Source organism: Euwallacea fornicatus, chromosome 14 (assembly GCF_040115645.1).
Source record: "Euwallacea fornicatus isolate EFF26 chromosome 14, ASM4011564v1, whole genome shotgun sequence".
Classification (NCBI taxonomy): domain Eukaryota; kingdom Metazoa; phylum Arthropoda; class Insecta; order Coleoptera; family Curculionidae; genus Euwallacea; species Euwallacea fornicatus.
In genome coordinates, this window is record NC_089554.1 from 3,232,624 (window position 1) to 3,251,586 (window position 18,963).

General features: G+C 34.2%; 3 protein-coding genes across 4 annotated transcripts; 2 read left to right on the top strand and 1 right to left on the bottom strand.

The window, feature by feature from the left end:
* Nucleotides 1-1,318: 1,318 nt before the first annotated feature.
* IKKbeta (I-kappaB kinase beta) lies at nt 1,319-9,140 on the bottom strand. Of its 2 annotated transcripts, none has more exons than XM_066290171.1 (11): nt 8,894-9,140; nt 7,433-7,567; nt 6,762-6,965; nt 6,352-6,555; nt 5,591-5,780; nt 5,299-5,536; nt 4,476-5,239; nt 4,267-4,422; nt 4,034-4,185; nt 3,503-3,572; nt 1,319-3,279 (listed from the first exon to the last, which is right to left on the bottom strand). In XM_066290171.1, the coding sequence occupies exons 2-11, from the start codon at nt 7,539-7,541 to the stop codon at nt 3,198-3,200; spliced, it is 2,169 nt and encodes a 722-aa protein (XP_066146268.1). In that variant the 5' UTR covers nt 7,542-7,567; nt 8,894-9,140; the 3' UTR covers nt 1,319-3,197. The 2 variants fall into 2 exon arrangements, with proteins under 2 accessions (XP_066146268.1, XP_066146269.1); XM_066290172.1 differs by lacking the exon at nt 8,894-9,140 and adding an exon at nt 8,541-8,648.
* A 427-nt stretch (nt 9,141-9,567) lies between these two features.
* grp (serine/threonine-protein kinase grp) lies at nt 9,568-12,699 on the top strand. Its single transcript, XM_066290173.1, has 8 exons — nt 9,568-9,899; nt 9,995-10,085; nt 10,537-10,760; nt 10,821-11,031; nt 11,115-11,224; nt 11,278-11,481; nt 11,690-12,084; nt 12,209-12,699. Exons 2-8 carry the CDS (start codon nt 10,015-10,017, stop codon nt 12,425-12,427), a joined length of 1,434 nt encoding a protein of 477 aa, XP_066146270.1. The 5' UTR covers nt 9,568-9,899; nt 9,995-10,014; the 3' UTR covers nt 12,428-12,699.
* A 593-nt stretch (nt 12,700-13,292) lies between these two features.
* Nucleotides 13,293-17,744, top strand: LOC136343379 (phospholipase A1). The gene is made up of 7 exons (XM_066290073.1): nt 13,293-13,528; nt 14,099-14,204; nt 14,259-14,407; nt 16,396-16,641; nt 16,702-16,893; nt 17,066-17,234; nt 17,295-17,744. Exons 1-7 carry the CDS (start codon nt 13,468-13,470, stop codon nt 17,350-17,352), a joined length of 981 nt encoding a protein of 326 aa, XP_066146170.1. The 5' UTR covers nt 13,293-13,467; the 3' UTR covers nt 17,353-17,744.
* Nucleotides 17,745-18,963: the final 1,219 nt, after the last annotated feature.

Sequence of the window (18,963 nt, forward strand, 5' to 3'; positions counted from 1 at the left end):
GTTTAAACTAAGATAACACAATCTGGTATCAATAGAATACTTGTAAAATAAGCACTGAAAAGATGGATAAAATAGATGTCAAATGTAACGTTAGAATTTAAGACACTGGTTAGTTCAATCCGAATCAGCATCTCACAATAATTCACCTATTTTGACACACCCGTTTCTTTTTTGAGATTCTAGAATGTTCATGTTCTTTTAAATTTTCAAAATGGCAATAACACTTAAATTCAATGCTACAACCTTACGTTAAAAATACAAAAAATATAGTAAATAATATACCAAGATACATATAAATAGCACTTACCAACTTTGAAGCTCATTTTAACGTCCATTTTACGTCATCCTCGTGATCTGGCATTCGTGTTTGACGGCAAAAACTTACCCTGAGAAAACATCAAAGCACCGAAGCCCTAGCGGTGCTTCTGCGCACGTCTCACCTGTGTCAAAGTACTTGATCAGTTGCATTTACCTTTTTGAGACGACTATTTAGCGACTTTTGAATTTTGTATAAATAGTGACGATTTATATATATCAAGTAAATATAGATCTGTCCTTAGACGGACAGTTTTTTTATATCGAAAATGTACGCATCGCAAACACAGAATAATAACCTCTTGCTGGTCGCAGTGTAAATAGGATCAACCCCTACCTGGGGCGAACACATAACATATATTGTACTATTTGTTAACAAATGTTAAGAATCATTTTCATCTTAAATATATCTTTTTGCGAAAAAAAATGTTTTGCTGCAGGATCGTCTACAGTTTTTCGCTCCTTTGTTTTATCCGTACGAAAAGACGTTTTTAATGGTGTTAATGCGTGTGTCCACACCATACCAACGGACATTCATATTTGCCAAATTGCCACGAGATGGTCCTGTCTAAATTGGATGAATAGTAAGTTGTACAGGGAAGCTTCATCAAGTAATCGCCAACCATTTTCGGCGGTTATATGGTCCCTTGGCATGATCGGCACACGCTTTCAAAGTTTTCTAATAGGACATTTCAAAGGGCCTATTGTTCCTCCCACTTTTCGGTGACAAATTGAACCATCAGCAAACGAATAAACTTAATTTGAGTTTGATTGGTTGATTTACAGTTCCCAGGTTCTTCAGCTCCGTGCCAATGCTCCATATATATCATTTGTTCAATTTTTCTAGGTACTTTGTTGCGCGTGAACGATTAGACATGTCCCAACCGTTACAGTTTCGACAATAGGCACTGACCATCATGAGACATATTACTCATAGATCTAAACGTTCGAGAATTGTTTAAACCCGAAAGGACTAAAAATATAAATAAATAAATTACGCATCTTTTACCATCTTGAAAATGATTTAATCTCATTTAAGTATAATGGTGTGAGTTAAAATTGGTAACAGGTAATAAAAATATTAGACATCTAACTATAACATCCTCACTAATTAAATGTGTCTCGTTAGGCTTGATATTTTCATTTTTCTTTTTATCTATCTCGGTTTTGCGTCTACTAGCCCAATTCAGAAACGATGGTCTAGATTAGATGGACTCCAACCTACTGATTTTCAAACAAATGGATTGATGTTCGATGACTGCCAGTTAATATACCGGGTGGCACATTTAAAATGAAACAGACCGGTTTGTGCTTTTCCAAAATTTCTGTTATCAAACGACGCTAAAAATGTCATATTTCCAAGCGTAGCGACACCCATCTAGTAAGTTGACAACAAGAATAAAGTAACAAATACACAGACTGACGTCACGTAAGGTCACATAAAGTCATTTACTCATATCACACTACAAGAGGGTAGTTGCTACCTTTTTCCTACATATTTTGAAATTGGTTGCAAAACTAGGTGATAACTGCTTATAGTGTACATTATTATGTACAAATTTGGAATTAAGGGAGGCATTCTACGTGTGATGTATTCATGAATTGGTGATGAAAACAATAGTTTATGAAGGTAAAAAGGAAAACACAAAGAGTGTGTTAACAAGTTCTATAACCGAAGTGTCTATGGTCAATCTAACCGGCGTCTTGTTAAATTATTTACTTTTTTTATAAATTCATAGTCAATTTAATTTTGTTCAATACTGTATGTATTTGATTTCAAAGCAATTATACTCGAAAGACGACATATCCGATTTAACGTTTATCAAAAATTTGCAATGCCAATCAAAAATCAATTACACTCATAATTCATGTTTTTGTATTTTTTTTTGTGTTTCCAGACTTTTATGGAGTACTGTACATAAAAAAAGTTCAGGCATATTCCAATAAAGCATTTTGTTTCTCTTCCAATCGGTGGGTCCCATTTAAAAGAGTTTTGGCATGAAGCATTCCTTAAAACCTTGTTTTATTCTCATCATACTAGTAACATTCCTTAACGATAGTAACTAGAATCATCGAGCCGGTAGGTGCCAACCACACCCACCAACATTACATAATAGCATTAGAAAATGACACCGTGTGAGCTCACGTGACATATTAGCAATCTGTTTCTAGTTTTAACAGCTTTATAATATGTCATAAATATAAAAACTAAGATAACATAATTAAAAATGTAAGCAAGTAATTTATATAAAATAAGTATAACGTGTATAGAGTGTATCCAAAATGACGAGCTATGGCTTGGGGCTCTCGAAAATTGTAATTTATCTGGTGACAACAGAAAGAGTGCAAATTGTTAGTTTTCTGCTATTTCATATGAAACTTTGGAGGTTACGAATTTTTCTGTATAATTTTGATTCCAACTAGTTTGACCAGTGCGACCCTGCCCTTTTTAATAGAAAAAAACTATAATATTGTCTTCCTAAATAAATGGTCCAAATTTCACACTTTTATTTAAAATAGCAAAAAACTCACAGGGTGTACCCTCCCGTTACCACCCGGTCTAAAAACTTGGTTACATGGGAAAAAAACTGCGCATTTAAAATAGTAGCTTTATATCGCAAACCCATCAACAGTATTATTATTGGTTTTTAAATTATTTAAATTCAATAATAACCATCCAAAAATTATGTATCTCTTGCACGAAATTTTTTAATAGAAACAGATAAAAATGTATACGATAATATAAGGTTGGAAATTTAAGATGCAAAATCTTATGTAGAGCACGTATAAAAATTCAAGAATTTTTTTTCTTAAAAATTTAACTAGACTAATCAGTCTCATAAAAGTACTGGCCTGTTGAAATTAGGTCGCACATGAGTTACTCAGTTTAGGTCTAGATAATCTTGAGCCGCTTCTACAAAATCCTTGTGAGCAGCCATTCGTTGGGAAAGCAAATCAATAAATCTAAGAAGAAATAAACAACATTTTTTTTTGACGCTATTGTGTATATTTATCAGAGTTTTTTATAATAAATTTGGGAAACCACGAGAGCTACCACAGCGGAGAAAAAACAATTGTACTAGTAGATGCAGAGCTGTAATTTTTTCATATTTAAGGGACTCTGAAACTTTCGTAGTTTCCGAAATTCCTTAACCAACCATCAACAAACTAACAATTATGTACTTACCGACAACGTAGCACTTCATTTTCCTTGATCAGTTCTTCAGTTTCTTTGGTATTAAGATTCAAAACGAAATCTGAAAGTTTTGTAAAAAGTTACGCATTTATGGGAGGAGTTATTTTAATTCTTTAATATCTAGAAAACTCCAAACGAGATAAATAAAAATGAAGAGAACTTTCCTAAGTTACTTGACAATACTTCTGAGATGCGTTTCAGTTCTCCAATACCATTATCAACTTCGTTATTTTTAATACAGACTGAACCATTTTTTGGACAAAAAAGTGATTGTACTACAAGGGATAGAGAGAATTTCAATAAATTCTATATTATCCAACTAACAGAAAAATAATGAATATTAGATACTTACCAAGGAAATGAACTAATGTAACAATTTTCAAATGTAAATTCGCGATAAACGTGGGGCATATATTTTATGGAAAAAATTCCGTTCTGTTTGTTTAAATAAAACATCAATCGATGTTGAACAAACCACGTTTTCAAATTTAAATAGAATGCCGCAACAACACAGGAACTCACCCAATTTCTTAGTTTTCATAGCCTCCGATACTATCTTATCATAACTCGCTCGTACAACTCCAAATTCGATGGAGAGTTTTTGAATATTGTCCACAAAGTCATCCACCCAAAACAAGAGATCTTCAGAGAATTTTGAAATTACGCAAAAATCTCTGAAAGGTACCAAAACCAAAGAGATATTAGTGAGATGATCGTGTGCTTCCCTCAACACAAGACCTTTCACAAATACTTACCGGGAGCTGTCTTTCAGCTTCGTCTCCTTTAAATACAAGTTACATTCCAACTTCAATGTCTCCGAGATTACATCTCTGATTGGCTTCAAAACTATATCGGAACTATCCCCGTTTTTCGGCAGTTGTAAAAATCCTTTATTATTACAAATCTCAAACCTTAAAAAGGCACATGAACCCCGGTGACCACATACTCTTTATCAATCACTTACTGGCTTAATATATTGCACTTGGCAAATACTTCAGCAGCATATTTTCCAATTTCGCTGATGCTTAGCTTCTTCGCTTCTAACATCTTATACTGCTTTCCAAATAAATTCAAGTTCGCCTGTCTTCGCTCTAAATTGGATATAATCCTGGTTCCGTATTTTAAGCATTCTCCAAATTCTGGGATATTGTTCAAGTGACCCTGGATATTGCCATTTAGCTTGTCTTCTTTCAATTTTTGGTTGAAGATATGGACATCCTCTAAAAGCTGTCTGAATTCGCTTGTGGCTTTGATATACTGGTTCTTAACCTTCTCGCACTGACTTTGAATGTGTTGGATCAAAGACAAATAGGCACATTCAAAGGTTTCTTTAGCACGGCATGAGGAATAAATATAAAAAAGCGCTAAACGATAAACTCGTTTCAAGTATTTCAAAGGAAAATTGGAGTTGTTGAAGATGTCTTTGAGTAAATTGGGTAACTTTGGGCTAAAGCATTTGTCGTGAAGCATCGAATCTTCTTTGTAGACGTACAGAATGACGGTTTCATGGCAAATGAGGTATTGCAGCAAAGTTCTGTCGTCGTTGCAATGGATGATTTCGTAAGACTTATCATTGCTTTGATTGGGGACTGTTTGGTAACGAAATAGAAAGTGCAAGTCGGATTTTGGGATTTTGATATCCCGTGATATCCAGTCTTTAAGGGTACCGAATTGTGTGCTGTCGTTCACCTCATAAGAATAGAATTCTAATTTGAATACTGAGAAAACCTAGAAGTAGTTTAATACTTTTAAATTTGCTCTTATCTCCCATTAAAGGACATGATCACCTGAATAATTTTTTTATCCAGTATATACTTCAAGTAGTCAAAGGCGCTCAAATTATTGCTAAACTTCCTGTTCCCAGGGTCCATTTGCAATACCTTCCTCAACCAAATTTCCATGTTCTGTTTGAAGCAAGAGGTCACGAAATTCTCCTTTTTAATTTCAGTGGAATTAGAAACAGATCCAGAGTTATTAAGAAAAATGCAGATATCGTTAAGATCCTTATTTTTTATTTTTTCATATCTAAAATGCTCTTGTTTATCGCAATTGTAAATCACAAAGCAACTAAAAACTTGCTTATGGAATGGTGTGAACTCTGGAAGAAAAGGAAGAACACCACAAATAATTTCAAATACCATGGTGCCCATGGACCAGTAATCGACCCTATAATCATAATCTTGATTATAGAATATCTCAGGAGCTAAATAATGCAGAGTGCCAACAAAACTTAGAGTTGAATCTTGCAACTCCTTTGCATAGCCTAGATCTAAAAATTCACAAAAAAAGGAATTATTTTATGACTTAATTGTCATTTATTTAATTGATTTAATAAACCATCAGAGGTACAGGGTCTTCTCCTTATAATTAAATAATTTCCAACAAATTTGGAGGGAAAAAAGCGTACAACTAGCTGAAAGTTGTAAGGGGACGATTAAAACCAAAAAATAAGGGATTGGAGAGCAGGTGTCAAAAAATGATAAAACTTCACATTTTTCATAAAACGCGCCGCATATTTTTTATGTTCAAAATAGCAAATTTAAATATGCAGGATATTTCCTTTGAACGGTTCTAGTTCGAGCAAAAAAAAGTATTATTTTTCGAGTGAAGACTTAGCGGTTTGACTATGGCAGTAACGTATATATGTTGTACTTAATCGTCGTATACGAACTTCAGAAATTTTACGAAAAAAAAATCAGAATCCTGCATTAGTTTTAAAATGTGCACCACGGTTACTGAGATTCCCATTAAAAGTTCCTATTTGACGTTTAGGATTTAACCCTGTACATCATTAAAATAGCTCAGCCACTCCTTCACTCTATTTCCACCGCATTTGTTACCTATTAATTTATATACAGTTGAGCCTTTACGGGTAGGAGAGTCTTGAAGCACAATATTGTCTGGTTTGACATCCCTATGAGTGATATTTTTTTTGTGCAAATAACTCAGACCTTCAGATATATCTCGAATTATCATTCGAACATCCGATTCAGGTAGGCCACACAGTTTTACTGGTTCATTCGTTAAGTATCTTCTTAAGTTGCCTGACGACAAATCAAGCTTTAATGAAGGTTTAATTGAGGAAATATAGTCAAAACCACTCTCAGCTGGCAGATTCGCTGAATGTTCAAGATGAAATTTTCAATGAGTAAACCTTTTGATTGTTATTGCCGTTCCAGGTTTGATTTATATTATTTGTTAATTTCTGAACTGCCAATTAAGACCATTTTCGACTATTAAGAGAAAATACCTTTAGTACAGTACTCCATTGAAAGCAGAGGTAGATTTGTAGGGTTGTATTTGTTAATAATATTATCCAAAATAGGATCAAGGCTTTTATATTTTATAATATTGGGATGATCGACGGACTTGAGAAATTCGACCTCCATATGCCATCTCTGGGTCTGTTTTGCAGATAAAGCAGAAGGTTTCATATATTTACATTTTTTTATAGCTACAAGTAACCATACACGTTATAACTATGTTCTATATAGCCGAGCTGGATTGTTCATTTTTTCTCTCGTTTTGTTTGTTTGTTCTCTTATAAAAACATCATTTTTTTAGTTATTCAGACATTTTTTCCCCACACACAACTTTTTCCAGAATTTTGAAAACAATGATACATCCCACCGAAACGTTAATAATGATTCCGTTTGAGCTCTTAGTAAATGGTGAACGTTATTCCTAGTTAGTTTTAACTGAGAATAGCGCGAAATTCCATCACTGCGAAAATTCCTACTTGTATGTGACGCGTTATTCTCAAACAAAATAAAAGAAAAAACTAAAAATAAAGACGTATATAATCGTTATACGCATCGAAAATATTGCTTTATACAGGGTGATTCTTGGTTGTATAAACAACATAAATTACCCTCTATTCTAACAAAAATGGGTAATAACAGAAAACCACTAACCACTCACCTACTGATTCTGACGTTCTCTGATGACGCCATAAGCTAACAGTTCCAAAGCTTCCCGAGCCTAGAATTGATATTTGCATCCACTCACCTATTAGAGTTGGTTGCTCCATGTCACTGTTTAGTGAATGGTTCGAATCTACGCCAAAAATTATTAAGCATAAAAAAATCATAGGTTTAATGGTTATTTAAAAAAATTGAGATCGCAAACAGATATAGCAGGTTCTTATTTTAAAACTGATATTATGGAATTAAGTGGTTTGTGAACCAATTTTTAATGTTTTCCCTTATAATTTGAAATCGATGTTATTTCTAAGAGATGCAGAATGCCCTCTATACACAGGATCTTCTAAAAAGATTCCAAAATTTTTTCTTTGAATCATTAAATCGCGCACCCGTTGTAAGATATGCAGATCTTGTAACACGAAAAGAGAGGCCGCTATTACTCTCCCCAACAGTTTCACGTGGATGACTACAGCAATTTCATATACCAACGACCCAACGACTTAATGTACTCGCAGGGGAAAAATCCAACCGGCTTAAATCGCAACTTCACGTCGGCCACCTGATAGGTCCACCTCTTTTCATCCATCACTCATAAAAATGTTGGTTCCATCATACTAGAGTCACATTCTATTGAATATACTCATAAGAGTGTGTCCATTGTCCAACAGCTTAGGAAGTATGCCTTGCAGAAAATTTAAGTAGATGTTGTTAGTTAGCCGAAATGGCAACAGGAACAGGCCACAAGTTAATAGAAAATTTATTTTGATTATTGAAACTAACAGTAATAAAAATTGTTTGGGAGTAATTCATATCTTTAAGATAGCGGTATAATTAAAAATGTTTCATGTAAGACTATTTCATTTTACTTTTAAGACCACTCAGAACTTTTTATAAAAAATATATTTTTTTGGCAAAATTAATAATGAAAAAGATTCCCATATAATTTCAATTTAAGTTGACACACAGTATAACAACTTATAACTATATGCTCAGAAGTCCAAAATTATGTCTATAAATTTTACTTTACCAAAAACTTGTATTAAGTTATATCAATTTATAAACCTGGCTTTAACTGAGATTAAAATTAGACAATAATTTACTCTTACCTTTAATGTTACCATTGATCTGATCAGGGACTTGTTTAATCTTTAGATACAATATAATAATAAGTGGTGGGAAACCAGTAATGAATATTGGAAAAGCAGGAATTCCAGAAAATATAAAAAAATATGAGCATTTTAACTAGCTCAAAATAGAAGCTATAAATAACATCAAGGTAAGAATTATTCTTAATATTCAAAATTTAAACACTACTAGGCTACAGGATAGATTGTAGGCTTAGTCCGAGAGTAGAATGGATCATTGTGGGTACGTAACGAGGAGCACAACAAAAGTACGGAATATTTAAATTTGCGACTCTGCAATCTATGTGTTATTGTATTGCTTATCAGATACTCACTAAAATAAAGACAAGTTTCACCAACTTGGAATTTGCTTCAGTTTCCTTACCACTCCACTTGTGATGTGAATATATTAAATCTTAAAACTCGAATTAAAGCAAAACTATTCAGAAAAACTAAAAAAATATATATAAAACAAAAAGTGAAAGTAAATAAACAAAATTTTATGTAGAGTAAGAAACTACAAAATAAAAATAAACCTCATTTTATATTTTGATGGAACGTTTGTCGAAAGGGTAATTGACACATGCTCTGTGACAGTCAGACAGGACAGCAACAATATGTGCTCAGACCTACGAACTGAGATAAATAATTGAGTCGAGCATTATAAGTAACGTTTTGCTGTGCTAAAACAAGCGGCAACAGTGCCATGTGAAAAAATAATTTGTTCTTTATTGCTGAATTTTTAAGACTATCTTATATTTGCTACACCGGACAATTCTTTATTGTAATTTAAATAGAACTGAATATGTTCTTTATTACAGGTAAATATGTTTGAGTGTTTGCTAGATACTCGATCCAAAGTCAATGACTCGAGTTTTGGTAGATCATAACGATCAAAACGAACAAAACGGTAGATCATACTCTAATCTCTGGCGTCACAGATTTATAGAGCAATTGTACATCGAATTGAGAGCAGTAAGCCGAAAACGCTATTAAATTTGAATTTTGACGTTCAGTGTCCGTGTTATAATAAAAAAAAGGAATAAAATAAAAGAAAGTCAATTGTCGAATACATCAAGCATTGTGAAACTGGGGAAAACGGAAATAGTGACCAAGGAGAAACAATAAAATTTCTGGAAGTTTTTAAGAAAACTGTGCTGTGTTACATCCTTTTGGGTATTATTCGACATTATTTTCACATTCAAATGCAGAAATTTCACTGTCGAAAGTCTTCTCTTTTGCTTGCACGCAGTCACGTGAAAACAATTGAATCATTGTTCAACTGTTTTATCAAAATTTAAGGTCCCTGTTGGTTTTTGATTACGAATATTCTCAATTTTGGTAAGTATTTTCTCTTATTTTTCTCACACTATCAATTTATACTTTCTTCTCTTCCACTTTAATTCATAATTTTGCTTTTTTCTAACATATTGCAGCTTTTCTTGCTTTAACCAAAATGGAAACCACCACATTTGTCGAAGACTGGCTGTGTTATGATCCTATCCTTGGAGAAGGAGCATATGGAGAGTAAGTTTATATTGAATGATATTTTCTTAATTGATCAATGTCAATTCAAAGATACTTCAATAGAGGGTATGCAAGCAACTTTCCAACTAAAAAGAAATTTTAAAATTGAGGAGTCCTAAGTGTATGACAAGTAACTTTATGATGAATCAGATTCTGTTCAACACAAAACAAACATTTAATTAGCACACTGCAGACATGCATGAGTTCACAGAAATCATTGTTTTCATTTTAAGATTGTTCCAGAGAACTCAAACTTCCATTATATTCAAGATTGGTCATTTTTAAGTCAACAACTAAGTAAAATACAAGAAAAACATAAATTTCCCTCTGGAGTTAATAGGTCTTGGAACAAATACAGGGTGACTTGAATAATAGGGTTACTTACTAATCATTAAGATTTTAAAGATAAGTCAACTACTCTGTAATCATGAAAATGAATTATTTCTTTTAGAGTAAGACTGTTAGTTCATAAGCGAACCAATGAAAAAATTGCATGTAAGATAATAGATCATGCCAAATATAAGGATGCCAAAACAAATATAGAAAGAGAGGTGATGATTCTCAAAATGGTCAGTCATGATAATATCATAAAGTTTTTTGGTAGACGCCAGGAACCCACTAGAGAATACATATTCTTAGAATATGCTTCAGGTGGAGAGTTATTTCAAATGATTGGTAAGATATTTAGCAAAGTAGAGTTAATTTTTGTTAAGCTTAGTTTACATTAATTTAAAGAGCCTGACATTGGCATGCCATCTCGCAATGCTCAGTTTTTCATGAAAAATCTCTTGTGTGGCCTCAACTATCTTCACATGAAAGGAATCACACATAGAGATATAAAGCCAGAAAATTTATTGATAGATGGGAATGGCATTCTTAAAATTAGTGATTTTGGTATGGCCACATTATTCCGGTTAAAAGGCAAGGAGCGAAAGTTGGACAAGAAGTAAGTAAAAAAAAAAATTAAAAGACTTCTTAGCATTTAAGTTTTATTTCATCAAACTCCAATATGCAGAATTAATGATTTAGGTGTGGTACCAAGCCCTATTTAGCCCCAGAAGTGTTAAGGAGACCATACTTTGCTACTCCCTCAGATATATGGAGCTGTGGAATAGTTTATGTTGCCATGTTGACTGGAGGTTAGATGGCATATTAATAGAAATATAAGATAATTTAGAAGTTTTGCTTTTAGAGTTACCTTGGACAGATACTACAGATGGAAATGAAGAGTTCTTGAAATGGAGAGAAGATTCCTACTTGGCTGAGACACCTTGGTCAAAACTGGGAAACACAGCCTTAAGTTTGGCCCGGCAGATTTTAAATGAGGACTCAGAAAAAAGACTGACATTACAACAGATCATGAAACATCCATGGATGCGTTTCGATTTTGGAAATGGTAAGTTTTTTGATCAGTGAAAAATAAGTTTTGTTGGAGAGTTTTCAATGTTCTCGCTTTGGTATTGTAGCTGAATGGTCTATTTGAAACCCATAAAGCTAGATTACCAAAGCATGACTGTTGAACGTGGCAGCACTGGATTCTGAATAGATCGTTTTTATTTAGACCCTAAATTGGTAGAAAAAAATAGTAATTTCTTCCCAATTAGACGATCCGTCAAGTCAAGTAGATGGGCAAACCAGCTATGAAGCCAAGCGTTGGAATTCAATGATGGATTCCGAAACTAAAAACAACAGGGAAACACCTCAGGTCACTCTATCTCAGCCCGCGATGGCCCTCCGTTCGCCTACTTCTATGGACCAGCTGATCAACCACATAGAAATTACGAAATCTCGGGATCTTATATGCTTCTCACAACCGACAAGGAACGACGACGTTATTCTTCAGTTTACGCAAACTCCCATCACAAAAGAGAATTTCCATCATTTGGTTAAGAGGATGACAAGATTCTATGTGACATGTGATTTGCAGAAGGCGCTGGAGTGTCTCGGGTCGGTATTAGACAGTTTGCGTTATTCTTGGAATATGGATGCCGCAGGCACGGTGAGTTTTTTATAGGATGAAATTTTAAAGTTGATCCCGGCTATTTTATCTTCGAAATAGAAAATTATCGTTGTATTATCGTTGTGTTTGGAAATAAAGGTATATTTTTTCTTTATGTTTGCAGGTTACAGTTTCGACTATGGACTCACAAAAGACTCAGCTCATTTTCAAAGCAAATCTGCTCAAAATGGACGGTAAAATTTTGATGGATTTCCGACTATCCAAAGGCTGTGGTTTAGAATTTAAGAAAAAATTCCTAAAGCTGAAAAGCTGTTTATGGAATATAGTGGAGAAGCCGGATATTGTGTCCGATGCTTCATCGTGTTCCTCCTCGGTGCCATAAATATGCGAGTTTTAACGTTAATGTTTTTAAATTGTTGCAGTTGGAAATACATCAGACTTCTATAATATAACAAAATATGACATGCTGTAATGGTAAATTTCCAGTTTGGGCGTTTGAGAGCCGATCAATCTGAAAATGATGTGTACGAGCCGTTTTACGGTATTTAAATTTAGGCTAAAAGTTAGTTAAGGTATAATTCATCAGTAATTATATTTGGGTGGTTAAGTTTACCTGTTGTTAATGTTTTTAATAATAAAAAAAAGTATTTTTGATGATTATTGTTTTTTAAACCTGAGTTTGACTTTTGAGTCTGCAGGCAAGCTCTTATGTAGTCTGTTAAGGTAAGTCTTATAAGGAACTAAGGTAATAGAAGTCAGAAATAATCAAATTTTAGTTTCAAATTGTGGAAAATTTTAGCTCGAAACCATCTTATAGAAAGACCAGATATTTGAAGCAGAAATAAATGTCGAGAATCTTTATCGCGATATTGATCCATTCGATATGCGTTTACTGGTACCACTATTAAATTTGAATTAATGCTCATAAAAAGGCAATAAATTGTTTATCTTCTTCAATAAACGAGCATACCGTACCATTACTTTTTCGTTATAATATTCTAATTAATACCAATCAACGATGGTTAACATTAATCTCAAAACCTAGATTTCCCTTAGAATTCAACATCATGGCTGATTTTAGATCATTACCAAAACCTGACCACAGTCAAGTCAATTCACCTTGGCAAAGAATTATTTCTCGCTGAAGTGAAGATAGTAAAAATATGGTATAAGCGGAACATTTCACGGAAGGTGGTCTGCGATCCATTCACTTCACACACTTCTCAATTCTACTTTGCTGACGACCTATTCGGGTGCACTAGATTACTAGATCAGGTCAAGCACGGAACTATTACCTACACTTAACTTTAAAATTTCTTTAGTACTCATCCATAATAGACGTGTTAGCGGGTGCGGTGGTTATCTTTTATGTAAAATATTGTCGAAACACGGTAATTTGATAGTAATGAGTGTGCTTTAAATATGGTAATAGTGTGGGTCCGATTGTGGTTGTTTATCGGATTTGCTTTTTGTCTCTGCAAAGGTATATAAAGAGTGATGGTTAAAAAACCGCAAGTAGGTATTGAAATAGCATAGGTATGTCTTGGATAAATTAATTTGTGACCTGTTCCCAGTTAGAATGTTGATGACAAGCAGTAAATAGTTTAATGGACGCCCTTACGTTTACCGTCTAATGCCAGTTTTTTTAGTGATCACCTGGTACTTATTTTTATTAAAAAAAAAAACTTTGATTTGGAACAATCACAGCAATATATGTATTGTACACACATACACAGTGAGTTAGAAAAGTCTAGAACAGTTCATATGTAGTACACGGTTTTCCAAGTAGAACTGAACTTTTTTTTAGCGTCAATCTGTATTTATTTGCAAAACTGAAAATAAAAATTTGCAAGCATATTTTTGGAATAATTGCAGATCAGTACAGCAAATATCAATAATACCTATTCATTTTCACTCTGTCAATACCTATTCATTTTCAGTGTTTTACGAATATGAACAGGGGAATGTTGCAGTAAATCTAAACAAAGAAGGACTATTCAAACAATATGAAATTGAATTATGTATTGAATTGATAAAACTATTATTGTTTCAGTTGAAGGACAATTCGGAGCTTTAACTGATTTGAAGTATTGGAGATGTGTTCTTAAGAAAACGTATGTGTGTCCAGATAATGGCATTAAATATTACTTATATACCAAGTAAGTAAAAATGAAATTCTTATTGTACTCTAATTATTGATTTCCTCTGTTTAGACATACAGGCCGTGACAGATTGCGAATAGATATAAGAAATCCCCTTTCGCTGAAATTATCTGGCTTTGATCCGGAGCGAAGAAATGTATTCATCATTCATGGATTTAATGGAACTGAAAGCAAGACTCCCATGACCATTTTAAGAGATGGTAAGCACCATTTTTGTCTATTTGTTCTACTCAAATACTCCCACATAAAAGTTCAAAAATTTCGTAAATCCCGTTTTTAACTAATTTTAAGTACATATTTTTTTTATCACCTACATAATCCAAATTAGTCTCCGAGGCTCAGATGCGATTGTACTGGCAAATCGATTCAATTAGTTCTCGGATTTTACTAGGCAGGGAGATATAGACATAAAGATTACATAGAGATAAAATTAATAGATAACTGTACACCTGGTCTAATGACTTTTTTAAAAGAAATTAATGAGTAGCAGGAATATTTGCTGCAAAACTATGAACACATTAGCGAAAATTGCCTCAATATAAGGCTATATTCGTTCATATTTATTATTGGGTGCTGCGCTCCTTTCACTTATAAATCATTGTCTTATTATTTAATTTCAATGCACTTTAGCTAGCAGGCAAGAGTAAAGATTAGATCTAAAGAAAAGTAAAAAAAAGCCATAGGTAGTATTTCTCATGTGTTTATAATAAAATAGGAGGTTTGCGCGAATGTCTAAATCATACGAATGCTTTATATACCACCAAAGATTGTTATAATTAATTGATAACAGAAATTAACTCAATGGATTCAATGTTAAGAATTTTTTCAATGCAAATAGATATTTCAAGCGTCAATTTTTTTGAGAATTTGAAACGTGGTCTCAATTTAAAGGACCAAATCATCGTATTGAAGTAGGCAAAATGTCTCTAAAGGTGTGGAAAAAATTCAGTTAACTGATTCAATCGTCATTACAGCGTGCTTTACCCAAAAATGGCTTACAAAGTAAAAATTTAGCCTTTAATAAACTCCCAGAAAGATATCTTGGGACTATACTCCTGCTAGTGCTTTCATTACTGTTTTTAAGAAATAAAAGTGAAGAATGAGATTCAACTACATCAGCCAACTTCCAATAGTGGAGGACTAAAAAATGTCCTGAGTAATAGATGACTCAATTGACACCATTAAGATCCAACCAGTCCTGTAGACGATTCCCAATAAATATCAGTTTCGGTGTATCGACGAAATTTATTACATGTAGTTGTTGTAAACGATTCTCGATCTTACGTGACAAGTCATGTAACATTATGTAATGATATAAGGAGAAGCACAATGACATGGCAGTACTGTCTTTGGCCATATGTAATTATTGCTCTTTAAATCTTTTTTGGATGTTGCAACCGCACATTAGATTTATGACACTCATTTATCCTTGTTAGGTATAAAATCTATATATAAAATATCAAGAGGAAATACGTCATTATCGAATTAATAAAAATTATTTCGAATATACAGGTTTCAATTACGAGTTTTGATTAAAAAACTTGGGCCGCCCTGTATATTATTTGATTTCAAATCACTTCTAAAGAATCCCGGTTTACGAAGAAAGCAGATGCTTTTCTTTCGTAGAAATAATGGACGGCGTTAGTATACAAATCTGATAAATGAGGGAAACCCGAAAGTTAGAAACGTCTAATTTTTAGCCTCGGTGTGAATACGTGTCAAATTTCTAATTTTCGTTATTTGTCAAATTTGAATACTACTATTGTCTATAATTTAATAATCTATATAGAGGAAAGTGATTTTCATCGGGAAGCGAGGGTTATTTGTAAGTTTGAGCAACGTGTAGGTGAGCAAGACTTGCTCACCTGATCTAAAATCATAGAATCACAGGCATTACTGAAACTAAAAATAACTGCCTATTATAAACCTCATAAATTGATGTTAAGGTAATTTAAGCTAGGTCATTTAACACATTAATCGTCGTCTGTTAAAAGGAGACGTTTCTGCGACTTAATATTCCTTAAAAAGAAAATAAAAGTATCTCCGGAAAGTTCAGCGATATATTTCAGCGTTTATAGGGCACAACGATAAACTCAGGATAATCTTTTCATTATTCTTAATCACGATTTTCCCTACCTTATCACCAGAGGAGTAATAATAAAAATGTTTTTGTTTTCAATTATTTTAGCATATTTGTATAGGGCAGACTACAACATCTTCACAATAGATTGGGCCGACTTAACTACTTTTCCCTGCTATCTCTCCTCGTTGTCCAACACGCGTTTAGTAGCTCAATGTGCAGCCAAGCTTTATGCCTTTGTAATGGACAATGGAGGTAAAGCGGAGGATAGCACCTGCGTGGGACACTCTCTGGGAGCTCATATTTGCGGAATGATTAGTAACCACCTGACCAGTAAGCAACACAAAATTGTGGGTATGCTAAGTACTAGCCAAGAGCCTTAGCCCTCTCTTTACATGAAAAAATGTTTTTAAGGGCTAGACCCCGCAAGGCCACTGATCGATCGTTACGCCAAAACATATTTTAGACTGACCAAAGATGATGCCTATCACGTTCAGATCATTCACACCAATTCGGGATTTCTCGGTGAGGTGAATCAGGTTGGGCATGTAGATTTTTGCGTCAACGGTGGAATGAAGCAGCCCGGATGCAAAGGAACTCAAGTCAGTAAGTTGGATCATAGACGAATAAGTTAAGATTTTGAAGCAAGTCAAGTTAACCAGATGCAAAATAACCACATTTGGAAATGGTGCATTGATATTGAAAATGGGTTGAAATTTGTAATCAAATCACCTGCTCTATGGGAGAGTTAACGATTCATCTAACCATCTTCTTTTAGGAATTTCTCGTTGCAGCCATTTTCAATCCGCTTGTTATTTTGCGAAGTCAGTAAAATATCCAGATTCAATCATCGGCAGACCATGTATCGCAACTTGTCCTAAGAGAAGTAGTGATTGGGGATACCTTCCGGGAAGACCTGTCCCGATGGGCCATAATACACCTTATGGGTGAATTGAATCTGTTCCAATTAATTTGAAGGTCTTTTTTCTAATGGTATAATATTTTAGGGCATTTGGAACCTACTGCGTGAGCACTGACACCAAAAAGGATTGCCCTTTCGATTAGATGAGAGGACAAAGAGAAAGAGGAGTTAGCGCGACTACAAACGCAGGTGTAACTACACCATTTCCAATTGTAATTCAAAAAACATCAAAAGATTCTGAATTGCCGCTGGAAATGATGTAGAATTAACGAGAGTATGTTTTTGATGTTTTTATTAAATTAAAAGTCTTTTAGTTCTATATTTTATAAGGCCTATTCGGTGGAACTCAGAATATAAAATTGCAAAAATAGAAAAATCTAACATTGCTTTAGCCTTACCACCAAATTACGAGTAACTCCACGGAATACTTTGATTTGGTGACCAATGCAAAAGCCAATGTCGTACCATTGGTCTCATTTCGTTCGGTTTAAATCTTGTCCACATTGAAATACAAATTCTCCTAACATGTTTGGAAGTTTATTTCTATGACCTACTCTGTATAATCAGCCCATTGGCGTACCAATTCAAGTTAACAAAACGATGAGCGAAGCGATGAGTTGGCAGTGGATGTGCGCCAATGACCCTATAAAATGTCGTAGTACATTTGTCCGGTTGGACGCGACTTGGACTTGACTCCGATCAACTTCATTCGACATATGTTCAATTTGGACACGACTTGAACGCGACTTGGACAAGAATTGAACGTGAATTAGGCGTGAGTTGGACGTGACTTCGTCTGAACTCGACTTGACTCGACTTTAATCTACTCGACTGCAGTCATTTTACTTTTTTACAATTTTTTATTTAAACTCTTGAAACCTAATTTTTACTAACGTTTTATAATATGATTAAAATGTAACTTTTTTTGTAATATCGTTTAATTCGGTGGATTCTATGACTGTTTATCACAAATTGCACCCGGCAGACGATGAAAATCTTAACGTGATTCCGATAAATCATTTGGTAAAAATCTTAATGTGATCCCTAATAATGAATAAATTGCGCGCGCGTTCACTTCATAAACCTGGGGTGGGGATATAGGGGAAGTTGCGAGGGAAACACGGTTTTTGGAATATTCAAGAGGGAGGGGGTGTAATAGGGTAGTAAGTGTTGTAGATAAAGATGAATTATCGAATCTTTTTTGTTGGAAACCTTTTTTCGTACGTTTTAGCATTGTGTGTAACAAATCTATTTGTTACAAACGTAAATTCAATGGTACTGCCAGCACCAACCAGGAATGCTTGCACAAGTTACTTTTGTCCTAAATGGTGTGACATTCTTGTTGTAAAAAGGTCATTATTTCCTGATGATGGCGTTTTTTCATAGTGAATTATTAGATACATATTTCCTTGTTACATTGGACGCAAAGGGGCTCATTGATCGCATGTATTTTGATTCCCTTGAGGATTAAGTCGTATCGTTTTTGAATGAGAATAATGAGAAGCTTTCCAACATCCATCTTATTCCCTTTCAACATTATAAATCCCCAATTAGTTTACCTCACTTCCGCATCTCATATCAAGGCAATAACATCTTTGCCACATAACTCCCCAAGAGAATAACGCCGAAGGACAAAAGGAAAAAATGAACACATCACGTAAGGGCTTTGAAGGTGGGCGCCGGCGGTGGCGGCGGCGCCCCAAAGAATCCGCCCCTGGTTGCGGGGCAAGGAAACGGGGGCCCCATTCGGCGCA

Excerpts from the sequence above, each read along its gene's own strand:
- LOC136343379 (XM_066290073.1), top strand. The coding sequence starts at position 13,468 with ATGGTAATAGTGTGGGTCCGATTGTGGTTGTTTATCGGATTTGCTTTT. Across the intron at positions 14,205-14,258 it reads AAATATTACTTATATACCAA|ACATACAGGCCGTGACAGAT; the intron begins GTAAGTAAAAAT and ends TCCTCTGTTTAG. Across the intron at positions 16,894-17,065 it reads ATGCAAAGGAACTCAAGTCA|GAATTTCTCGTTGCAGCCAT; the intron begins GTAAGTTGGATC and ends ATCTTCTTTTAG.
- IKKbeta (XM_066290171.1), bottom strand. The coding sequence starts at position 7,541 with ATGGAGCAACCAACTCTAATAGGTGAGTGGATGCAAATATCAATTCTA. Across the intron at positions 6,556-6,761 it reads AATGGAGTACTGTACTAAAG|GCAACTTAAGAAGATACTTA; the intron begins GTATTTTCTCTT and ends ATTTGTCGTCAG. Across the intron at positions 5,781-6,351 it reads AACTGTATATAAATTAATAG|ATCTAGGCTATGCAAAGGAG; the intron begins GTAACAAATGCG and ends GTGAATTTTTAG.
- grp (XM_066290173.1), top strand. The coding sequence starts at position 10,015 with ATGGAAACCACCACATTTGTCGAAGACTGGCTGTGTTATGATCCTATC. Across the intron at positions 10,086-10,536 it reads GGAGAAGGAGCATATGGAGA|AGTAAGACTGTTAGTTCATA; the intron begins GTAAGTTTATAT and ends TATTTCTTTTAG. Across the intron at positions 12,085-12,208 it reads ATATGGATGCCGCAGGCACG|GTTACAGTTTCGACTATGGA; the intron begins GTGAGTTTTTTA and ends TTATGTTTGCAG.